Source organism: Ptychodera flava, chromosome 4 (genome assembly GCF_041260155.1).
Source record: "Ptychodera flava strain L36383 chromosome 4, AS_Pfla_20210202, whole genome shotgun sequence".
NCBI classification, from domain to species: Eukaryota; Metazoa; Hemichordata; class Enteropneusta; family Ptychoderidae; genus Ptychodera; species Ptychodera flava.
The window spans coordinates 290,718-315,231 of NC_091931.1; the positions used below are offsets into that span (position 1 = coordinate 290,718).

A 24,514-nucleotide genomic window follows, 5' to 3' on the forward strand; every position below is an offset into this window, starting at 1 on the left:
TTGATCGCATTGTGAAACAAATCAACGTGCATCTGTATGGGGTAGGGTACTATCCTTGTGCAAAGTTTGAATGAAATCGCTCCAGGCATCTCTGAGATATCTGCGTGAACGGACGGACGCACGGACGGACGCACGCAAAGACGCACGCACGCACGGACATGACCAAAGCTATAAGTCCCCCCGGACGGTGTCCGTGGGGACTAATAACAACTTCCACCAAAATATATTTGAAGTATAAGGTTTCAAACACGCTAAACACAAAACTGAGTCTCAATGCAATTGATTTTTATTTTGAAAAACTAATTAAATTGAAAACATTCAGCAAAGTTTGCTTGTACTGCACTCAAAATTAATTGGCTTCGTGCCAACGCAAGGGAGTTGTACAACGGAGCAGTAGATCGCGCGCGTTCAACTCATATCGCGCGTGCCGCATCCCTCAAAATTTACCATAGAATTAGTTTATACGGACGATTAATGGGGGGAGATGTATAATAATAGGACTCGGGCTCAGTGAGTGACATATACGTATTGGACTCTCCTTGGGCTCGTCCAATACATCACTCACTGAGCCCTCATCCATACAGGGCCGTATTTTGTGAATAACCCTATAGTATCACATTAATCCAGAGCAAAAAAGCACATATCCTGTTATATCGATGATCAATGTTTTCTGAATGTTCATGGAAAGGAGCAACCTGTACATCCTTTAATAGAACACATAAAAGTAGTCTTGAGGTTGGATGGGAGTAATTTGGGCTTTGGGATTTCAAAATTTTACAGTACACCATGATATAATGCTTACAATTTAGGATGAATGCCACTTTGACTGATGAAAATACTCAATAGGTTAAATATCACAAATATCAAACATTCAACTTCATTGAATGTTCTAAGTTTTGCATTCAAACTCTGCCATTACCAAAATGTAGATGTAAAATTTCACTTTGCCATGGAAACCACACAAAAGTATCGTGATGGCTGTGTTTTCTTGCATTTACACCCTTTTCATTACATAGTCAAAGCTCAATGACAGGGAAAAGTCTCATCTTTTCCTGATGGGGTATATTATCACCTGGCACATGAGCAAATTATATCTCTTTGGCTAGTACCTTTACCCTAACAGTTCTCAGGTTGAAGTACACGATGTTTGAACATTTGGACACTTTCTTATGGCACAAAGAGGTCCATAAATTGCGCATTATGACTGGAAACATATATCTTATACCATACACATTCAACATATCATGTGAAACGGATGGGTTCAGTGTGTAAAAACTGTAAATTACACTGTCACCTGAAAGTGTTGCTGCACTACATGGAACAGGAGTTATATAAATAGAAGGAATACTTTGGTCGTATTATCACAACATTATCATATCACTCAAATACTTGTACTCCAGTGTTTGATCTAGAGTGCGCCATTGCGCATTTTGTGCAAAAAAATCAGCTTTGGCGCTATTTTCACAGGCCATTGCGCCATTTCAGGCGCAATAATTAAAGGCCAGCGCCCGGCAGATTGTTTTTGCCAGGCCACTGTTTTACGCCCATGCTCTACGACAACACGAGGATTTACCATAACGTGGTATATATTCAATCACAACATTTTGCAACAATGACGTCAGTTGGAATGACGTCTTTGACGGGACGTGTGCAGAAGGCCATGCGTAGCTATGCCAGCGGCTGTACGATGATTACTATGCCGTAACTATATCTGTAAAGCCATGGGGTTGTCTCCACACCCACGCCCGATGATGAAGGAGGTACAAGGATGGAAGAGTCAGAAACTGACACGCAGACCGATGCTGCCGGTTCGCAACACAACCGCATCCCACAGGTGAATACAGTTTTGGAATTTTACCGTTGACTTGGATATGTAAGCTTAGACTGTAGTACATTATGATCAAATAGCAAGCAATACCGTATACTATTTTACACAATGGAGTGGCCGGAACTGGTATTCAGTGCATGGTGTTGTCGACGCTACGCTAGTTTCTGACATTTCTTGGGTTGATCAAAATATCCGAATGGTAGGGAATGGTTATGTTTGTAAACTGGCTGTGAGTTTCAGAGGACAAGTCACTAATGTTATTTATTCGTTTGGCAGTGACTCACATACCAGCGTGGTAGCCACGTGGGGTTTCCAGTCGTACAGAAACGGTTTAGATATTTCATATTTCTGTAATCAAACAAATAGAGAAGAGAGAGTGTTTTTTTTTGTCTCAGTTTAAGTTTTCTCTAGTATATGTAAATCTAGTATTTTACAGGTTTGATAACTTATCTTTTTCAACTTCTTTACTGTGAACCCCAAAATTTTATTTTAGTCCTTTACTCTAAAACTTGAAATTTTTAAGAAATATAGGATAAAGGACACACTCTCAAATCTAAGTTTATTATTTCTCTGGATACCGAAATCTAGTATTTAACATTTTTAATAGGTTATTTTTTTAATTTATTATAATAACCCTCTTTTTTATTTCATTCCTTTACTCTTTACTTAAAATTAATTCAGAAATGTTACATGTTAGGGTGAAATCTTTATTAAAATAGCGCCAATGGCACTGGATCACAACTGGCAAATTGTGAAACTACTCTATCTCTGGGTACACCTGTACATGAAATACTGAATGGGTGGGTGCTGCGGGTTTGGAGTTTGTCAGTACATGTACACACACCCACACAATCATATCATATACATACAGACCAACTCAAAGATAGGCAATCTGACAAACCTATAAGAACCAGATATGAACTGAAAATGCTCACGTGTTTCATTATATACCGGTTATGTGTAAATGTGAACCTTTGCCAAATGTTTGCAACTTCATTGAAACTATTATGATCGACATCATGAACAATAATCACCGCTGATTAATTCTAAAAGGTCATGAAATATACAAGCTGAAATAAAAATATTTAAGTTCTTTGACTGCTGTCATTGTATCACCATTTTATATAGCAAGTGTAATTACCGTTGGCCAGTCCTTCAAGCCATATATGCCGAGCTGTGAAAGCTCATTAGATATGCAAATTATAAATTAGCTGACATGAAAATGTGAAATGACTTTCAATATTGTTTTAATCAGGTATAATCATCAATGTACATAGCATGTTTTGCCAACTTTGATCAAGTAAATCCCAGTATATATCCCTAATAAGCAAAGTTCATTAAATATGTAAATTGACTTAAGTAAAAATGCTTAATGATTGTCAATAATGTTGTATCATGGTATCTGCAATATATGTAGCAAGTTTTGTCAACTTTGGTTAAGTCAATTCAGATATATATCTCTAATTAGGAAAGTTCATTAAATATGCAAATTAGGAATTGGCTGAAGAGAAATGCTTAATGACTTTCAATAATATTGTATTATAATGTCATTAATGTACATAGCAAGTTTCATCAATTTTGATTGAGTCAATTCAGATAAATATCCCTAATTATGAAAATTCAATTAATATGCAAATTCGGAATTGGCTGAAGTAAAAATGTCTTTTGACTTTCAATAATGTTATATCATAGTATCTTTGATGTATATAGCAAGTTTCAACAACTACAATCAAGTTAATTCAGATATATATCCCTAATTGGGAAAATATTAAATATGCAAATTCAGAATTGGCTGAAGTAAAAATGCTTAAAGACTTTCAAAAATGTTGTATCATAGTAGCTCCAAATACATGTAGCAAGTTTCATCAACGTCGGTCCAGTCAATTCAAATATATATCCCTAATTAGCAAAGTTCATTAAATGTGCATATTAGGAATTGGCTAAAGTTAAAACGCTTAATGACTTTCAATAATGTTAAATAATAGTATCTTTAATATACATACCAAGTTTGGTCAATTTTGATCCGGTCAAATCAGACATATATCCCTAATTAGGAAAGTTCATTAAATATGCAAATGAGAATTTATCTTTCATGTAACCCTTAATGGTTCCCACTGCTGACATATCTCGGTGTGATCAACATTTGTAGCAAATCTCATCAAATTGTGTGTAGTCGTTTTTAATGTATATCAGTTTTTTCTAAAATCATTAATTATGCAAATGAGTAAAAAGTATGCAAGCCACACCCACCAAAAACTAATCAGTTCTTGCCATTTGCTAACTGAATACATGTACCAGATTTGATTCTGATCTGACCAGCCGTTTTTCAGATATCGGACCGACCGACAGACAGACAGACAGACAGACAGACAGGCAGACAGACAGACACACGGACACATAGACAGACAGACATCGTTGCGACATATTCAGAGAAGGCTTGATAAAAAGAAAAGGTGGGAGTGGGTTAAAAAATGTACAAGGGATCTGGTAAAAAAGTAATGCCACCTCATCAATATTCTAGACCCTACCCCCTCCTGAATATCAAATGTTCCATCCTTTGGTATTACAGAACGCCAGATGACAGGAAATATATTTACAACTTTGGGGAGTTTTTAATTACAATGGATGAGTGTTATCATTCTAATGTAAACAGCACTTAAGTTAGTTACAGATAGTGAAATGCCTTCCACTGTGGGCAGTGATTACAACATCTGGAATTATCCTGGATCCAAATTTCTCATCAGTTCTTTTGTCTTACATAGAAAAGTTGCAAAAATTGGTCCGCAATGAAAAAATTTACCTCAGCTTTGTTTTCTCAATCAAATTTTCCTACAAATTGATACCAAATATGACAAAATTATGTTCACAGCCTTCAAAACTGTCTCATAATATATCCTGGGTTGGTGTAGGTCATTTAAGGTCACAAACTGAGAAAATTACCTAAACTATACAAATATGGGGGGTTCCCATCACTTTGAGCAGAAAATTTATCTAATAACATCCCTCGGGACTTTATACCAAATTACAAAGCTTCACAGGGACTTTATACCAAATTACAAAGCTATCAAACAAGTTATTTTGAGACAAAGTTTTTCTTGACCAAAAATGACTATATTGTCTTAAAAATACAAATTTGTATATTTCAGGACAATTTCCACATATCTAACTATTGTCATCTCTGTACATCTGTGTACCAAATATAAAAGCTGTCTGTCCAGGGGTTTTAAAAAGAAAATACTGTCTAAGATTTTTTGACCAAAAATGACATAATTGCTCCAAAATAGTAATTTTCCAAATTTTGTCATAATTTCAACAAATTAGAAGAGTAACATCCTTGCAAAGATCCAACCCAAATTTGAAAGTGATTGGGCTAGCAGTTTCAGAGAAGAATTTTTACTGAAAATGAGAAAAATCACCAAAAAATTTCAGCAAAAATACAAAATTAGGATATCCTCACAATATTCATAAAACTGTATAAGGTTCACCTAAGGTACTTACACAAAAATTTTCAAAGCAATCAAAACAGTGGTTCTAGAGTTATTAATTCTTGACCATTTTCACATTTTGTAAGCTCATTTGCATAATTTTGGCAATGCAGACTTCATTTGAACAAAATCCCATCTATAGCCCAGGATGCATCCACACAACAAATACCAAGCTGAAACGTGCAGCGGTTTGCGTGTTTTTGATGTTGACGGACGTACTGTACATACGTACATACATACACACATACATGTACATACTGTCTCGGGACCTCCAGTGTCCCATTGTTTTGTAATATATAACAAGTCTGCCATGAGCTTTGTTGAATACACTGATATCAAACAGCCATAGCTGTAAACTGGCGCAAAATGGTTTGATCCATGCAGAAGCTTGCATAGGGAGATTGAATGGAGATAGCACAGCAGGCACAGTGTATGTTTTCTGACCAAAGTACCTCGGTGTTTTCAAAGGGAGATTGCGAGGGAAATTGATAGGGGCTTATCAAAGTTGGTCTGCGGTTCATTTGTGTGCTGTTGTAAGAGTCCTTTGTTCTCTCACTGAACGGATTGATCACACGATACACGTTTTTCATCCAAATGCACACACAAAACAAAGTCCCGTAGTAGCGAATTCCAGCCATTTTCAAACCACACTGTTGTCAGTGGGGTAAACAATATTCGCAAAAATCACATTTCCAGGCTAACAGACTATGTTTTATGAAATCACACGTCCTTATCACAAAATAAAACGATCTTTGTCTTTAAATCAATGCGCCAGTAAACAGGTCCAGCAGCTAGTTATGTCATCAAGTCTGTAATGTTAAGGGTCATAACAAATGTGAGAAATCTAAAACATTAAATATGTTGTTTTTTTTATCAATTTTATGACCAAAAGCGCATGAAAATCTCTGATACTTCGAATCAGCCATCCTGCATATTTCTAACATTCATCAAAACCTCATTTCTGTTCAACAACTTTTTAAATAGTCCACAATGCATGATTGGTGTACATTCCAAAACTACATATTTGAACGACCCCTAAAATCAATTAGTTAAAAGGGGGAGTTAGAAATTTCCCAAAACTTATCTAACCGCTGCTCCATTTGGCTCCATTTTTCTGAATCGGAACCTTGGAACCAGTCTGAATATCTGTACCAAATATTAATGCATTCTGTTCAGCAGTTTTTGACTTTTTGTCGTTTACGGAAAATGGACACTGTCCGACACCGGTTGAAGCTAACCCTATATCACAATTCCCGGTTGTGATAAAAATCAGATTTTGCATTTCAGTGTTTACAGCTCAATAAAAAAAATAAATCCTATTTTCTTCTCTCAGGTGAAGTGGCTGTCACAATGGCACTGGCTGTACTATTGACATGATGGATGGTACTGGTAGCTGATGGTACATGTCTGCAATAAAATATATGCATAATCATCAGTATTGAGTTGAGAAAATGGTCAAAATTTGAAAAAAACCCGAATAAAAATGTGTTATTAAATGTTGACTCACCTGTACATCTGTCCTTTTGTAGAGATCCTTCTTGGGGGTGAACTGCCAGTCACTTCAGTAACTTCATTTTTTTTATTATTAGGGACAGTAGCTGTCACTTTTAATAGGCTGCTTTCAGTGTTTTTATTCTGAGTATCAAAATGGTTTTTGTAATTCTTAAAAAGTCAAGTTTGTCAACAAAATCTGTATATCCACTCTATTTCCAGCAATATTTCTAGCAGTGGTATTGTTGACAATTGAATCTAAATTAAATTGTTAACAATAAGGGTTTACTATACAACTAAAACATGTATAACTAAAACGTAGTTGACAAAATCAGTGAAATAACTTAAAGTTCAATAGTAAACTGCCGTTGTTGAGTGACACACAGAAAGAAAAATATCAATAGTTACAGCTACTGCACCTTTTTGTCAATTCCTTCAGCACACAGTTGAATCTGTCTTTGCAAATGTTGCCTGGCAACCCAATCTATCCATTATAAGCCTTTTAAAAACAGTTAATTGCAATTTTAATTTGATTAATAATTTGATTAATAATAACCAGTTTTTATCCGCTGGTTGGGATCAAGAAGGGCCCTCTTTAAAAATTGCAAGGGGCCCACCATGGCCCCCTTTTTTGCCAATGGCCCCTTTTTTTCAAGGGAGTGGGCCCACAATGGCCCCTATTTTTGTAGTCTTAGATCAAACACTGGTACTCTAGACCACAGTCCCTCCACCAAACGGTCGGGAAACGCTATTGTCAAAACGTGCGAACGAGGGGATTAGCTGGTAGGATGCGCGTTGCGCTGGCGTTCGCTGTTGATGACGTCACACCAGCTGTAGCGTCCCCTCAAAGAGTGGGTACGGTGGTGTCGTCTTCGACGAAGAAACTAGCCTGAATCGGCCGTAAAGTGTACAGCTATTTTGAAACGTCAGCATATTCTCGATAAGCAATATTTCTTTATAAGGAAAGTGGGTGATCTTTTTATTCCCAATCGATTTTCAGCGCTAAATCGGCGTTTGTATTCGCTATCGCGTGTAGGTCATTTTCATTGAATTGCGTCTTTCATGTGTCAGGAGAACATGAATTTTTGTTCGCTCTACACTGCAAAATTATGACGGTCTGTTTCATTCTGATGTCTGTACTTGTGATTAAAGTATACGTAAAATTACACTGACGAACCCAGTTTTTGAATAAAGGTTTATAATGAGACGCAAACTGATAGTTTATTGTGTATGCTTTGCTCTGCAATTTAGAAAATGGCGTCCACTGACGATCTGTGTTCGCGTTGTGTGAAGAGTCGAAATATTCATGGTTTTTCGTTTTGATGACTGGTCAAATAAGTTCGATTGGGACCTATTTATCTGATTGAAAGCAATTTCAACTTATTTTAGCGATTCAATAACTGCAAATCGAAGTATAAGGGAAGGATAGAAAAGCAGATGACCCAAACTCGGCCGAACGCCATTTTGTTTTTGCGACCCTCGCAGAGTCGATGTTCGATTCTTTGAAATCTTTTTTGATCGCTGTGCCTTGCGTACTACATGGTATTTAACGTAGATTTTCTTGATTTGGTACTTGTATAACACCATTTAAAATACACTGACGACGCAATTTTTGTGATCAAACGTAACCATTGGCGGGAATTTTACGTGAAAAATATTGTTTTGATTCAACCCCATTGCGGTTTTTCTGGCGTGTCATGAAGCCCTATCGAGCCATGTGCTTGATGTGTCACACAGGTCTCCCGGTAGCTGTAAAACAATGCCGCTACGAATGCCGCTACGAATAGGAAAATTTACATCAAAGAAAGGTCATTTTTGTTTCGATGTCCTATGTCCTCGAAATCGCTGGCTCCTTGCACTCGTTTTCACGGATGGGGCATGTGAACTTCGTTTTAACTTAACTGAAAGTTATACAATCAGAACACTGTAGACCTCTTCACTCTGTTCCTCTGAAATGGTGTTGAAATCGATGTCTTGTCATCAAGAGAAATGAAATCATGGTCGTAATGATTACATTGGTGTTGACTGCAAGTGTAGTCCAGTCAAACGCAACCAGCACGTGTAAATACGAAACACAGCCTATGTACGCATGCGCATTGTCCTTTAGTTCATTGCATGTCAGGTAAAAATGGTGTCATCGTTTATGCTAATGTTAGACCAAGTCGCTATAATCTCTTTACGCGAATAAACAGTGTAACGGAAGCGCAACGCGCATCAGGACAATAGAAATACATTGCGTTTCCCGACCGTTTGGTGGAGGGACTGTGTCTAGACATATGACACCTTTGCACCACTTGCCTTACTAGTTAAAGGGCATAAAATTACTCTTTTATCCTATGCACATTGGTATCTGTCAGTATTTGATTCTGTACACAAACAAGCATAAAACAAAATTTGTTATCATTCTTTGAGGTTATATGTCTTCAGCAACTAACTGAATGGTAATGAGCATGATTGAATACAAATGTTGACAATTTTGACATATTATTTATAGCCATTACTCCCATTTACTTTTCAGAATATCTCCAAGGAATCTTGATAAAATTAAACAAACATAGGGCCAAAGTCCCTGAAGCTACTATACACATGGATACAAAATTAAGTATTTCCTGACTGTATGAAATTATCTCACTAAGGTCATCTTAGGGACCTGTAAACCAAATATTAAAGCTGTCTGACTAGCGGCTTTGAAAAAACAAGCGACCCAACAGTTGATAGAGCTCTGCTGTGTTATGTAGAGAATAACTTTTTGTGACATATGTATTGATGAAGAAGGTGGATATCTTTGATAGCTCATTAAAGGATGGCCTGACCAAAAATGGCAAACTTAGCTGCAAAAAATGCAAAATTGAAGATTTCATCATAATTTCAATATATTACATTAAGATAAAGCCTTGGAACCTGTATACCAAATATCAAAGCTCTCAGATGAGTAACTTTTGAGAAACAAATATTTTAACCAAAAACGGCAAAAATTGACCCAAAAATACAAAAATTGAAGATTTCATCATATTTCAATGTATCACACTAAGACAACCCCTAGGAACCTGTAGACCAAATATCACAGGCATTAGATTGAGAAACACATTTTTTGACCAAAAATGGCAAAAATTGCACCCAAAATACAAAATAGTAGATTTCGTCATATATTCAATATATCATATTTAGTTCATCTGTAGGAACCTGTATACCAAATACCAAAGATGTCAGACAAGCAATTTTGATGAAATAAAGTTTTGACCAAAAATGACAAAAAAATTCCTTAAAAATACAGATTTACATATTTCATCACAATTTGAACAAATCTAAGTTGGGTTGCCCCTAGGAACCTGTATACCAAATAACAAAGTTGTTTGACCAGCGGTTATGAAGAAGAAGATTTTTTACAAAAAACGCCTTTTTTGGTACTAATTTGCATATTTTCGACAATATCATAAAATTAAAAAAAAATAGTTTCTCAAAATCATATTTTTCATCTATACAACATATAAAATACCGTCAATGACGCTGTACCTTCTCTAATGTGCGGCCAGGTCAGGTAATTGGTTCTTGGCATGGAGTTGTTGGTAAATAGTTGATGATGTAGGGGCATGAGGTGGGATATGGACCCAAAGAACCCAAAAGATGATTAAACACAGTATAAACTGCCTAAAGATAGTTCAATGTGGAAAGAAGTTAAATAATTCAGAAATAAGAATTAACAGTCCAAAATAGTAATGACGCACTTCCCTACTGACCTGAGTGCATGTGAAATACACAACCTGGCATCTGTAAATTAAATGTATACCAAGTGATCATTTTAAGTCACTTTTAACTGTTTTTAATGGATTTTCCAAAGAGTCCTGAGGAAATGATGAAAAACACTTATCTGGTCTTGTGTAAAATTTGTAAAACCTCATGGCTGATAATTGTCATAGTATTGAAAAAAAATTGAAAGTGAAGAAATTACTGTTTTTAATAGGCATATTTTCCTTGAAATACATGACCGTCTAAAGAATATATGCTAAAAGTGTTTAAGGTAGCTAAATACCTTTTAGACACTTTCAGATTTTTATTTTTTTCTCAATTGAACACGTCCCAAACCCCAATAAAGTATACATTTTCTGAAAGCCCTGATATAGAGCTATCCGACCAAGCACAGTACACGGTCATTATTTGCATAAGAGTCACGTGACAAGCGTTTTGCTGAAGCTTCAAAAAAAACGGGTTTTCCCGCCTTATGCGAACACGCTGCAAGATTTCCGGTTTGAATTTCTTCATTGACAAGCCTTGACAATATCCTTCAAAACCGTGTCTGCGATTTTTTCCCGGAGGCTCCATTCAAATTATATGGCGTGATAATTAAAATTCCTTGAAAAGCACCTTCATCTAACACCTTTAAGAGCGCATTAAAAAAAACAAAGGCATATAAAGAAAATCCCAGACACGGTTTTGAAGGATATTGTCAAGGCTTGTCAATGAAGAAATTCTAACCGGAAATCTTGCAGCGTGTTCGCATAAGGCGGGAAAAAACGGTTTTTGGAAGGTTCAGCAAAACGCTTGTCACGTGACTCTTATGCAAATAATGACCGTGTACTGTGCTTGGTCGGATAGCTCTACATCAGGGCTTCAGAAAATGTATACTTTATTGGGGTTTGGGACGTGTTCAATTGAGAAAAAGACAAAAATCTGAAAGTGTCTAAAAGGTATGTAGCTACCTTAAGAGTAAATTTCTTTTCAAAAAATAATTTAATCTGTGACGAAAGGATTTTTATTCTTTGAGTTTACAAATTCAAACATTAATTGCCATTTGTTCAATCATCTTGTGCAGTGCAAATTTATAAAATGACTGAAAAAAAAAAAAAAAATGGCAAAATTACAGTCTTTGTGAAGTAAAATTATGGGTTGACATCACGATAACTGTTAATCTGTTTGAAGTACTAATATACTATAATTTAAAAAAGACAAGCGACCTAGCGGCCGATATAGCTCCGCTGTGTTTATGTAGAGAATAACAATTTTTGACACATGTTGATGAAGTAGGTGGAAATCTTTGATAGCTCAATGCAGTGGCCAGAAAAAAGTGGCTAAAATAGCTGCAAAAATACACAATTGAAGATTTCATCATACTTTGAATGTATCACATTGGATCATCCCTAAGAACATGTCAACCAAAGCTATCTGATGAGTAGTTTTTTGGAGAATAAAATTTTCTGACCAAAACTGGCAACAATTGCCCCAAAAAATAAAATTTGCAGATTTCATCATGATTTCAAAAGATCAAGTTTAGTTCATCTATAGAAACCTGTATACCAAATTTCAAAGCTGTTGAACAGTACTTTTTGAGAAACACATTTTTTAACCAAAAATGGAAAAAATTGACCCAAAAATTCAAAATTGCAGATTTCATCATAATTTCAAAAAACATTACTTAGTTCATCTATAGAAACCTCCATACCAAATTTCAAAGCTATCAGATGAGTAGTTTTGGAAATACCGGTACACATTTTTTGACCAAAATTGGCAAAAATTGCCCCAAAAATACAAAATTACAGATTTCATCAGAAATTCAATATATATTACTTAGCTCATCTGTAGAAACCTGTATACCAAATTTCAAAGCTAAAGACCAGTACTTTTTGAGAAACACATTTTTTGACCAAAGATGGCAAAAATTGCCCCAAAATTACAAAATTGCAGATTTCATCATAATTTCAATAAATATCATTAAGGTGATCTGTAGGAACCTGTATACCAAATTGCACAGCTATCAGATGAGTAGTTTTGGAAATACACATTTTTTGACCAAAAGTGGCAAAAATTGCCCCAAAAATACAAAATTGCAGATTTCATCATAATTTCAATAGATATCATTTAGTTCATCTGTAGGAACCTGTATACCAAGTTTCAAAGCTATCAGATGAGCACTTTTGGAAATACACATTTTTTGACCAAAAATGGCAAAAATTGCCCCCAAAATACAAAATTACAGATTTCATCAGAAATTCAATATATATTACTTAGTTAATCTATAGAAACCTGTATGCCAAATTTCAAAACTATCAGACCAGTACTTTTTGAGAAATACATTTTTTGACCAAAAATCGCAAAAATTGCCCCAAAAATACAAAATTGCAGATTTCATCATAATTTCAATAGATATCATTTAGTTCATCTGTACGAACCTGTATACCAAGTTTCAAAGCTATCAGATGAGTACTTTTGGAAATACACATTTTTTGACCAAAAATGGCAAAAATTGCCCCAAAAATACAAAATTACAGATTTCATCAGAAATTCAATATATATTACTTAGTTAATCTATAGAAACCTGTATGTCAAATTTCAAAACTATCAGACCAGTACTTTTTGAGAAATACATTTTTTGACCAAAAATCGCAAAAATTGCCTTAAAAATGTAAATTTGCATATTTCTGCACAATTTGAACAAATCTGAAATAGATCATCCCTAGGGACATATGTACCAAATATCAAAGCTATCTTACTGGTAGTTTTGAAGGAGAAGATTTTTAAAGATTTTTTTACCAAAAATGACAAAAATTGCCTAAAAATACAAATATGCAAATTTTACCACAATTTGAACAAATCTGACTGAAGTCACCCTAAGTAAATTGCATATCAAATTTCAAAGCAATCAGACAAGCGGTTTCAGAGAAGAAGATTTTTTTACCAAAAACACCAAAAAATTGCCCCAAAAATACAAATATGCAAATTTCACTATGATTAGAACAAACTTAAGTGAGGTCACCCCAAGTGAGGTGCGTATAAAATTTCAAAGCAATTGGACTTGTGCTTTCAGAGGAGAAGGCAATTGTTGACGGATGACGACGGACGACGACGGAAAATCAACCTATTTGATAAGCTCCGCGTCGCTGACAGCGCAGCTAAAAAGTTCATGCAGAAACGGTAACATATATTGCCAGCAATGTAGTGTTAATTTTGACTTTACATCAAAATATACCTTTGCCGGATACCAAATATATAGGGCGAAATATTAAAATCAGCCATTTTCAGCAAAATCCACACAACAGCATTGATCCTTTTCTAATTTGATTTGATTAGCTTATGTTATCCTTGTATGACAGTCAGTACAATATGGAACTTGAACACAACACAGTGAATAAGTATGCTGTAAATGAAATGGTGTGGCTGCATCCACATGCAGCAATAGGAGTGCCTTTGTTTCTCACCCCTCATTTCCAACCTGTCCCATCCCTGAAAAAATAGCGTCAATGACACTAGCTCCCGTCCTGGACTATTTAGTGTTTGTTCTCTGGTCAGATATTTGAACGTGTGTGAAAGGGATAAAGTGCATGAAGTGAATGTACTGGAGACGGTGAAATATGTTTAATGTATTTATTCAGAATATAAAATGGAAAAAATACAGAATTAGATATATCGAATACTGTGATACAACCATTAACTCAACAAGTCATTTACAATGACATAGTCCCCACTTGTATTAGTCTTGATGGGGGAGGAAAATGTGGTCATTAAGAAGTATCACTGGAGTGTATATGTTGAGATCTATGGGCACATACCGGTAGATCAATGTCATTGTTCCCAATTTGAAACACATCAGGCATGTCTGAGTTATGGTTCTAAATTGGGAAAAAAGATCAGACCTCTAGCAGTATTGGCCAGCCAAGAAATACATATGCGCAATATAAATAAGGTACAAGATGTGATATCTTAAGGTCTGATATCCTATCAAAATTGGAGGGTATAGAACTTGTGGTTACTGAGATATGCATATATATGTATAATCAAGGTCAAAGGTCATCGAGGTCACATGACAGTTTGAAAAAAAAAATCATATTGCTAATTAATCCCTATATGCCAAAAAATCAGATCTCTAGCTCTATTCGCTTGCCCAGAATTAGATGTGGACATAATTAATGAGGTAAAGCGTGTGTTGTCATAAGGTCTCCTATCCTACTAAATACAAAGGACATAGCACTTGTGGTTACTTATTTATTGACATAAACATATATTTTATTTAAAAGGTCATCGAGGTCACATGACATTTGGTCAAAAAATTTCTCTCCTATAGTTATCCCTATATACCAAAAATCAGACATCAAGCTCTATTGGTTTGCTCAGAATGAGATATGTGCATAATTATTAAGGTACAGTATGTGGCGTCATAAGGTGTCCCATCATACCATACATGAAGGCTGTAGCACTTGTGGTTACTGAGTTATAGACAAATATGTATATTTGAGGTCAAAGGTCACCAAGGTCACGTGACATTTTGTCAAAAAAATTATATTGCTAAGTTATCCCTATATACCAAAAATCAGAACTCTAGCTCTATTGACTTGCTCAAAATTAGATATGCACATAATTAATGAGGTACAATATGTGGTGTCATAACGTGTCCCATCATACCATATATGAAGGTGTAGCACTTGTGGTTACTGAGTTATGGACAAATATGTATATTTGAGGTCAAAGGTCACCGAGGTCACGTGACATTTTGTCAAAAAATTTGTATTGCTAAGTTATCCCTATATACCAAAAATCAGACCTCTAGCTCTATTGGCTCGCTCAAAATTAGATATGTGCATAATTAATGAGGTACAATATGTGGCGTCATAAGGTGTCCCATCATACCATACATGAAGGCTGTAGCACTTGTGGTTACTGAGTTATGGACAAATATGTATATTTGAGGTCAAAGGTCATCAAGGTCACATGACATTTGTCAAAATATCCGAGATATCTGCGTGAACAGATGGACTCACGAATGGACGAACAGACGGACATGACCCAATCTATAAGCCCACTGGACTTCATCCGTGGGGACTAAAAATTGTGTCACTGCATCCTTTTTGCAATATGAATACGATGAGAAACTAAATTTTTATTTTTCGTTGCCTTATACATGGGAGTCTATGGAGATCTGCCTTAAACATGGGAATCTATGGACTTGTAAACTAAAAATATGCAAATTTCACCACGATTTGCCCAAATTTGGGAAAGGTCACTCCTATGCACTTCCATACCAAGTTTCAAATCAATCGGACTTGTGGTTTCAGAGAAGAAGATTTTTTGACCAAAAATGGGAGAAAATTACAAAAAAATTCATGAAAAATAGCAAGTCCAAGATACTGACCCAAGATGTGCACAATCATTTCATGTAAGCCCAAAGTACTTACATGCTAATTTTTCACGTAATCTGCTCAGTGGTTATTGAGTTTTTTCAATTTTGACTGTTTTTACATTTTTTCACTTAATTTGCATATTTTTGGCAATGACAACTTCATTTGAACAAAATCTCATCTACAGCCCATCATCCATGTACACACCAAATATCAAGATGAAATGTACAGCAGTTTTGGAGTTTTTGATGTTGACGGACAGACATACAGACATACAGACATACAGACATTTCCCTAGCCTATAAGAATAGCTTCCATTGACATATATACATATGGCTATGGGAGCTAAAAATAGTTTGGCCTTATATTTATAATGTTAATAATTTCTGTATTTGTTAAAATGTGCGCATCTCAAAAACTTTTGATCATAAACATTTTCATTGTTTTTTATAGCTGACCAGTCACTTAACCTGTTTATTTTGAATATTTGCGCATTTTTCCTCAGTATTTGACATTTTCAGAATACCTTCTTATTCAATTTGTCATTTTCTAAAAGTTTAAATGCTCCTTTGTGTGGTCAAGCTTTCCACAAGCATCAAATGTGGTACTTCATATAGGAAGGTCTGCCTCTAGAGGGCGGGCATCATGAACGGTGTTTGTTAGTTATTTCTCCACATAAAAAACCTTTAGTCTGGTTCCCTGACCCATTTCCCTGGTAGAGGGCGTTGGGAAATATAGGGTCAGGTACCTGCTAATGTAAACATGGACGCTATTGGGTTAAAATAAAACAGGCTGTGATTGGATGAAAGTAACACTTGTATGGAAGACCGGTCACGACATGCGACATGCGACCTGCGACTTCAAAACTGCGACCTGCGTCCTGCGAGTTTGAAACATACGACCTGCGACTTCGGCATTTAGACCAAGGCGTAGGCCTAACCTGCGACTTCACAACAGCGACCTGCGTCCTGCGTGTTTGTCAAACTGCGATATCAGTCTTGATTTGTTCGCACCATTGCTCTGAACACGAGCCTGAAAAACACGAGGGACACCATTGCACTATATTAAAACAGCCGGTTTACCGCATTCTCGCGACCAGAGCATTATTTTCGCACCGCTGGCCTACGCAAAAATCGGCCAGCGAAAGAATTCAACCAGCGATAGAAGTGCATGAAGCTGTGACGGTAGAGAATTCCACAAACGAAGAGCACAAATTTATTTTCCTTCTTACGAAAGGCAAACCGATCTGAAATAATGCAATAGCAATAGGGTTTTAAACGTCTACATCAGTGTTTAATAGTTTCTGGAACTTTTCTGCCTACATGATCTAAAATATTATATACACAAAAATAATATGTACATATTATAGTATGTACATATTAGGCTTAAAGACTGAAAATAGGATTGTAGGAGGGTTTAATTATGTCCTGTTTTACAGTTTTAACTCGCGTTATCTATAAAGAACTTGAGTCGGTCTCTGGCTATTCATGGTTAGCAAATATGTTTGCACTTCTGTCAATATCAGTATTATTTTAACTGCTTTACTTTGCATATGTTATTTGTGTAGACAAATGTAGTCCGAAGTTAACCAGTAAGAATATTTTTATTTTTCCAACTGAACAAAAGTTGGATCAATTCGATTTTTTGACGAAAAGTAAAAATGAAATTAGACGAAAAGATGGCAACATCCGATGATCAATCACTAGAGAATTGGAACAAAACTGGAAATGTTAGAAAATGAACGACAATAACTGAAAATTCGAATGTTTGCAATGACACTGACGCAGTTATGATACAGGGGGGACAACTGATTGAATTAAACAGACAGCTAGATGGTTATACCACAGTGAAATGAGGATAAATACCAGAGATTTCTAAAAATCAAAAAGTTTGTCGATAACATAAGGAAAGAAGCGAGGTAAGGCAGACGAAGAATATCTAAAATAATTTGAAATTATAATATAGGCCTATACATATAAATGCCTATCACGTAGCATATTATTTTCCATGCATTAACACGGACTGTCAACATTTCCGTCATAAAATTATCTCTCCAGGTGAAAATGAGTGAACTGGTGTGTACATGAATTGAGTTTTGCCAGACTTGGTGAACGATTTACCAAAGCGAAAGCAATGGCTATTAATTGATCGATGTTGAACGTTAAATCTCCTTTCCACGTTTTACCCTTTGAGCGCTGTAATTTTCTCCCACCAAAATTTTAGTGCAAAATTTTTACCAATTGTATGATTTTTCTGTAATTTTTTGATAATTTTGGACCAAATCGACATCACATTTCATTGGCTACAGGTTTTTCCCAATTTTTTTGCAAAAATTGGAGAAAAAATTGACAGGGGTTTATTATATAAAGGGGACAAAAATAGACTTTGGCGCTCAAAGGATTAAAGTTCACGCAAGACGCCTCCAATCTAATACTGAGGAAAACACCATGAAACGTTACGTGTTGTTGTCGCATGTCGCAGTTGTGAAGTCGCAGGTCGCAGTTTGACAAACACGCAGGTCGCTGTTGTGAAGTCGCAGGTTACACCTAGGTCTAAATGCCGAAGTCGCAGGTCGCATGTTTCAAACTCGCGGGACGCAGGTCGCAGTTTTGAAGTCGCAGGTCGCATGTCGCATGTCGTGACCGGTCTTCCATACACTTGCAACTTTTTTCTCATGTTCCTTTGCTTTCGCACTTTCAGGCTCACTTGACACCAACTTCTTGTTTGTACCACAAAGCCGTGGAGGTAGAAAGAAAGACTTTTTACCTCAATGATTTAGCCACTGTGATTTAGCACACCTCTTGATACTTTTAGAACGTCGACATGATGCCTGGCATTTTTCACAAAATTCGGACACCATTCTATCCATCGAAATCAATCGTCATTCACAGTTCCAACAAAGTTTGCTTTCAATTAGCTGTGATATCGCAGCAGTACTTGTGGCGTGTATCGAACGTGCTCTGGTCATGGGGGTCACGCCACAGTCGGCGATGACCTCAATGACCCTAGCGCGTTCGATACACGCCACGTACTGCTGCGATATCACAGCCAGCCTTCAATCACCTCTATTTCCCCGTACTTCTGGATTAATCCTTTCAGTTTATGTTTCCCGTCTCGTGTGCCAATGTTTTTGGTTCGGGTACCAGTCTTTGAACATAATTCTGATCCAGTCGAATTTTGACCGGCGTTTTCATAGTAGCAGCCATATTTTTTGTAGCATGTTCTGTCAGGTGACTAACCTCCGCCATCTTGAACAAAATTCTGTTCAAGATGGCTACCCGGTACCTGACCCTATATTTCCCCACGCCCTTACCGGGGAAATGGGTCAGGGAACCAGACTAAAAAAACCTTCTGATTGTACTGTAAACATTGAACATGGCGACGTCCAATTTTCCTGTCTAAAACTTTTCACTCATTTTCGTTCATATGACCCTGAAACTCCAGGAAACTATTGGGAAGAAAGAGTTATCTTGAAATATTGAGGTACTCCCCGATATTTTGCAAAATTAAATGAGAAAAAATGCAAGGAAAATGCCGACAGGCTTACACAATGACCGTTTTCAGTGATCAGACTCAGAGGCATACGATCATCTGCAGATTATGCAACAGGCTCATATCAGGTGAGGCCATGAGGGGATATCCACGCAACTCAGTACCAAACACTAGCGCACATACAGTGAGCAAACACAAAGTGAGTACCCTTAACCTCAGCTCAGTAGTCTGTAATAGATCATAGTCAACTAAGAAACCTTGGAGAAGGCTTAACACTGGCTATGCCGCTAAGTCCCTTTTGATTTTCGTCACAGCTCAAAATCGTTCTCCTACACCTCAACCTGAGCCATGAACACCCCCACCAGTTTATGATATGACCCATCACAATAGCATGACGTCAACGGATCTTGACAGACGGAAGTCTTGACAGACGGAAGTAGAAGTTGACACCAGCATACTGGTTTTCAACTCTAATACCTTCTCTGTCTATAAATAGACACGAGAAGGTAAAAATCAGTAAGTACTGCTGTTCTCAAGATATTTGAGTGGACGGACGCCTCACAAACGGACATACATACACACATACATACATACATACATACAGACTGACGCCGGACAGATAGCTTCTTTTGACTATAGTCTATAGTAGCTAAAAATCATCCTTGCTTGAGAGATTTTTTTATTTACAGCATACCTGAGCATATAAACAATTGAACTTATTTCAAAAACTTATTTCAATTCGCCATTGGGCATTTCACTTTCTCAGTTAAAAATTTACCTACTCAGTCCAGGCAGGTAATTATTTCCTTCTCTGTAGATACAACTGACACAAAATAAGAAATGTTTATCTTACCTCTTCTGGTAATGTACTCCATTCATAACCAATCACACTGCATTTGAAACCAAACATTGTCGCTTTTTCATCTTTAACATAGTCTGAAGCAGTTTCCAGGAAGAAGTGAACTTCATTTCCTGAATGTAACAAGACAAAATAAGAAGACGCCCGTTACATGTGTGCATAGAATATTTTGATGGTATATTTGCATCAAATTTAGTAACCTACATTTTATTGCAGTTGGCCCGCCCTATGAACTAGGTATCCTGCCAAGTGAGGTTATTACAAAAATACTGCGGGGACATATTAGTGCACCATATTGCATGATGCAAAGTGGAGCATGATGCCCTGCTCTAATGTTGTAGTCTATCTTTTATGGTATTCACATAATAGCTGTCCTATCATACATCTCACATTCATAAGTAGGGCATCAAAGTGGCAGGGAAGTGACTGTTTTCCGTTTCAACATCACAACAATTTTTTTTTATTTATAGTACAAGTAAGTGGTGTGTTATCTAGGACATGCTTCTAAGAACCTGTACATGTTTGGGAGTGCAGGTAAGGTTTTGGATCCGATGGGTCCCTAGAAAGTGTAGATTTAGAAATGAATTTGCAGAGGAACCTGAAGAAGGCACTTTACTTGGGGCATTTAGAAACAAGTTTCATATGGCTTTTAAGTGTATGCAAAATTCTGTTCTCAATGGTAGATCTACACTAATGCATGTTATTCTAAAACAAGTCACAGTCCCCACTTGCACCATTGATTGACATGCACATGCACACTACAATACAATGTCTGTGTGCCAAGTTTGAACGAAATCTGTTCAGGGAAAGTTGAGTTACAGTTCAAAAACATGAAAAAATTGCAACAAAATGGCCACTTGGCAGCTATATTGGATCTTATCACGACATAAATTGACGTGCATATATATGCTATAGTACTTTATCTATGTACCAACATTGAATGAAATCGGTTCAGGGATAGTTGATGTTAAGTTATGGTTCAAAAACATGAAAACTTCGCAACAAAATGACCGCCCAGCAGCCATATTGGATGGTATCGCAATATAATAGGACGCACATATGTATGCCACAGCACTTTATCCTTGCACACAGTTTGAAAAAAATCAGCTCTGGTGTGACAGAGAAACGGCCGCTGATGAACAGACAGATGGATGGATGGACGGGACCCAATCTATAAATCCCCGCTCGATTGTCTCCACAGGAACTAATTATTCAATGATCATCACTCATACTTTGATTATGATCTCAGCAAAACATAATCTGTGAAAATAACAAATAATTATGTTCTTTTAAAATGGCAAAATTGACTCAAAACTTTACAACATATATCATCATCTCTGAATGACACCATATATATCACCAGATATGAACTGTAAATGCTCACGTGTTTCATTATATATTGAAGTTATGTGTAAATTTGAACCTTTGCCACATGTTTGCAACTTCATTGAAATTATTATGATCAACATAATGAACAATAATCACCGCCGATTAATTCTAAAAGGCCATGAAGTATACAAATATGTAATTAGCTGAAAAAAAAATATTAAAGTAATTTTACTGCTCTTATTGTATCACCACTTTATCTAGCAAGTGTAATTACCGTTGGCCAAGTCCTTCAAGCCATATATGCCGAGCTGTGAAAGCTCATTAGATATGCAAATAAATAAGCTGACATGAAAATGTGAAATGACTTTCGATATTGTTTTGATCTAGTACCTGGTATAATCATCAATGTACATAGCATGTTTTGCCAACTTTGATCAAGTAACTGTGCTCTCCCTGGCTTTTCAAAACTGTTAGTAAATTTACGAATTTAGGTTGAAAAAAATTAGTAAGTAAAATTACAGCCCCCCCCCCCCCCGATTTTTACAAACCAATACTGTCACTCCATATTTCATCATTTGGAAATTACATAGAAGTTATAAACTAACAATTTTACACTTTCCCTTTCAAGGTGTGCTTCCTGTGGCTTGAATATGATCAAGACACAAACACTAAAATATTTGTACAAAGCATGCTGCTGGTGCCCAAGTATTACTCCTGCATCTCAAGATGCTTACTGCAAGGAAGAAGCCACTGTGAAGGCTGCCATGACCAACATTTACTACATGGCAAAGAAGAACTGCCCAAATGATCATTTCAGTTACCTAATCAAACAGACATACAAAAATGACAAACACTTCATGCTTTTTCACACATTTATTCTGTTATTAATGCTGAACACATTTGCAAAACTCAATAAAACTTCAGAATACATTAGTCATGATACAATTCAACTGTTCTAAGTTTCATCCTCAGGGATATCCTCACCCAACAGTGTGCCATTTTGGCCAACCTTTGAATATTATTGAGTAATCTACACATCAGGTCATGATCACCAACATCATCAGCAGTTGTACCTCTAGACTGAACATTGTACATCAGTCTCCTGTTTTTCATACCCCATATTTGGAAAGCCCTGTGAAAGTTGAAAGTATTCATGTCTCTCAAAGGGGGAGCCTCTATCGCCAGAGTCATCAGGCAACTGACAGATGATACTTTTAGGGATGCCCTGAGTTTTGTTTTGATCAAATTATACGGGAAAATCCCCTCTCACAGTCTGCTGTACTGACTGGTATGATAAGACTAATTTTTGCTAGTATGGACACATTGGGATAAGAGCTCAAAACATTCATGTTCAGTATCTGCTGCCAAGTTGCCTGATAGGGCATACCTCTATAGTTGCAAGACAATATACCTTTAACATCAGGCCATTCATCCTTCAAGGCAGAAGAATCAATCACTGGTTTACAAATTCTACCATCTTTGCCATTTCTTTCACAACCATAGTGCTCACACAATGCATCTATCTCCTGTTCACCATATGTTTTGTACTCCTCACTAGAAGTTGGTGGATAATTACTTGGTACAAAAATTTTGAATGCACCAAGCAGACCAAGATCATCAAATCTGTCACTGAGGTTTGATACTAATTTATCTATGTACTTTTCCCTGCTACTCTGAAACCACTTCCTGTAGTTTTGATTGTCACTGATAGCAATACCCTCTGCCCCTTCTGGGAGAGTGAGAACAAATGATGGCTGAACAGGTTTGCCTACCTCAAACATCTTCAGGTAAAATTACCAGTTTCATCTGGTTCATTGGGTACCATATTCAGAAACTCAAGTAATCTCTGACCAGCATTTACTTTCATATTTTTGAAAGTGTCACTTTTAGCTGTAACATGTGAGTACACAATTGAACAATCACTGTCAGACTTTTGGAATGTCTTACTCAGGAAATTCAGTTGTTTTAAAACATCTGACATGAAATGTAAAGTTGCAAGAAACTGGTATGTTGTCACATATTTAAACAATCCAACAGCAGTGGCATCACCTGTCCCAGTGTTAGGGTAGGCATCATCTGATAGACACATGATGAGGGGATTGAGATTAGCTAAAACAGCATCAACTGCTCCACCAACAGATAACCACCTGGTATCACAGGGACGCACAAATTGTCTCCTTAATTCCATATTCAACACAGAGAAGATCTTGGTCAGTTTTGATTTGTGTTTGGTTGAGTAGTGAAAGTAATTGTAAATTTGGTTGAGTTTCTCTCCAAATTTGTCAAGGTATGGTATAGCATGTGAAGCTTGAGCAGCTGCAAGGGCAAGCCTATGAGCAATGCAGTGTGTTCTGATAATAAATGGGTTGTCCTGTTTCAGTAAAGTTGTGACACCTTTGTGCTTCCCTGTCATAACACTGGCACCATCTGTGGCAACAGCACACATTTTATTCAGTTCCAAACCTTGCCCTCCAAAACACTGACAATTGTGTTATAAATGTCATCAGCCGAAGTTCCATCTAAACCTACAACCTCAAAAAATCTCACTTTGATTGTGCCTTGTACAAGGTATCTTAAATAAATGATAACAGTTTTATCCATGGCTATATCTGCCATCTCATCAGTCAGTACAGCAAAGAACTCAGACTGCTGAAGCTCCAATACCATCTTCTCATCTATGACCAGTTTCATGGCTTCTTGGAAGCTGTGGATGGAATTAGGGTGCTCATAATTAGTATGTGCATCAACCTTTAGTCCCTTCAGCTCATCACAACCCTATGAATAAGAAAATGAAAACATGAAAATTGTATCATGTTTCTGACTGATTTTTTTATGTTTTAAAGACATGTTATACAAAGACAGGTTAACCATTTGAATGCTGTGATTTTTCAAAATTTAGTAGTTTATTTTACTAATTTTATGATAT

General features: G+C 36.5%; 1 protein-coding gene and 1 long non-coding RNA gene across 4 annotated transcripts in view; one reads left to right on the forward strand and one right to left on the reverse strand.

Moving 5' to 3' along the window:
• The window catches only part of LOC139130331 (E3 ubiquitin-protein ligase MYCBP2-like), a 688,708-nt gene that overhangs the window by 187,150 nt on the left and 477,044 nt on the right, over positions 1 to 24,514 (reverse strand). For all 3 annotated transcript variants that reach the window (XM_070696083.1, XM_070696082.1, XM_070696081.1), the window contains exon 39: positions 20,254 to 20,372. In XM_070696083.1, the coding sequence (XP_070552184.1) occupies positions 20,254 to 20,372 (119 nt within the window). The remainder of the gene's footprint in view (positions 1 to 20,253; positions 20,373 to 24,514) is intronic.
• On the forward strand, positions 1,654 to 6,815 carry LOC139130633 (uncharacterized). Its single transcript, XR_011551923.1, has 2 exons — positions 1,654 to 1,834; positions 6,647 to 6,815. It is a non-coding gene; the product is annotated as an uncharacterized lncRNA (long non-coding RNA).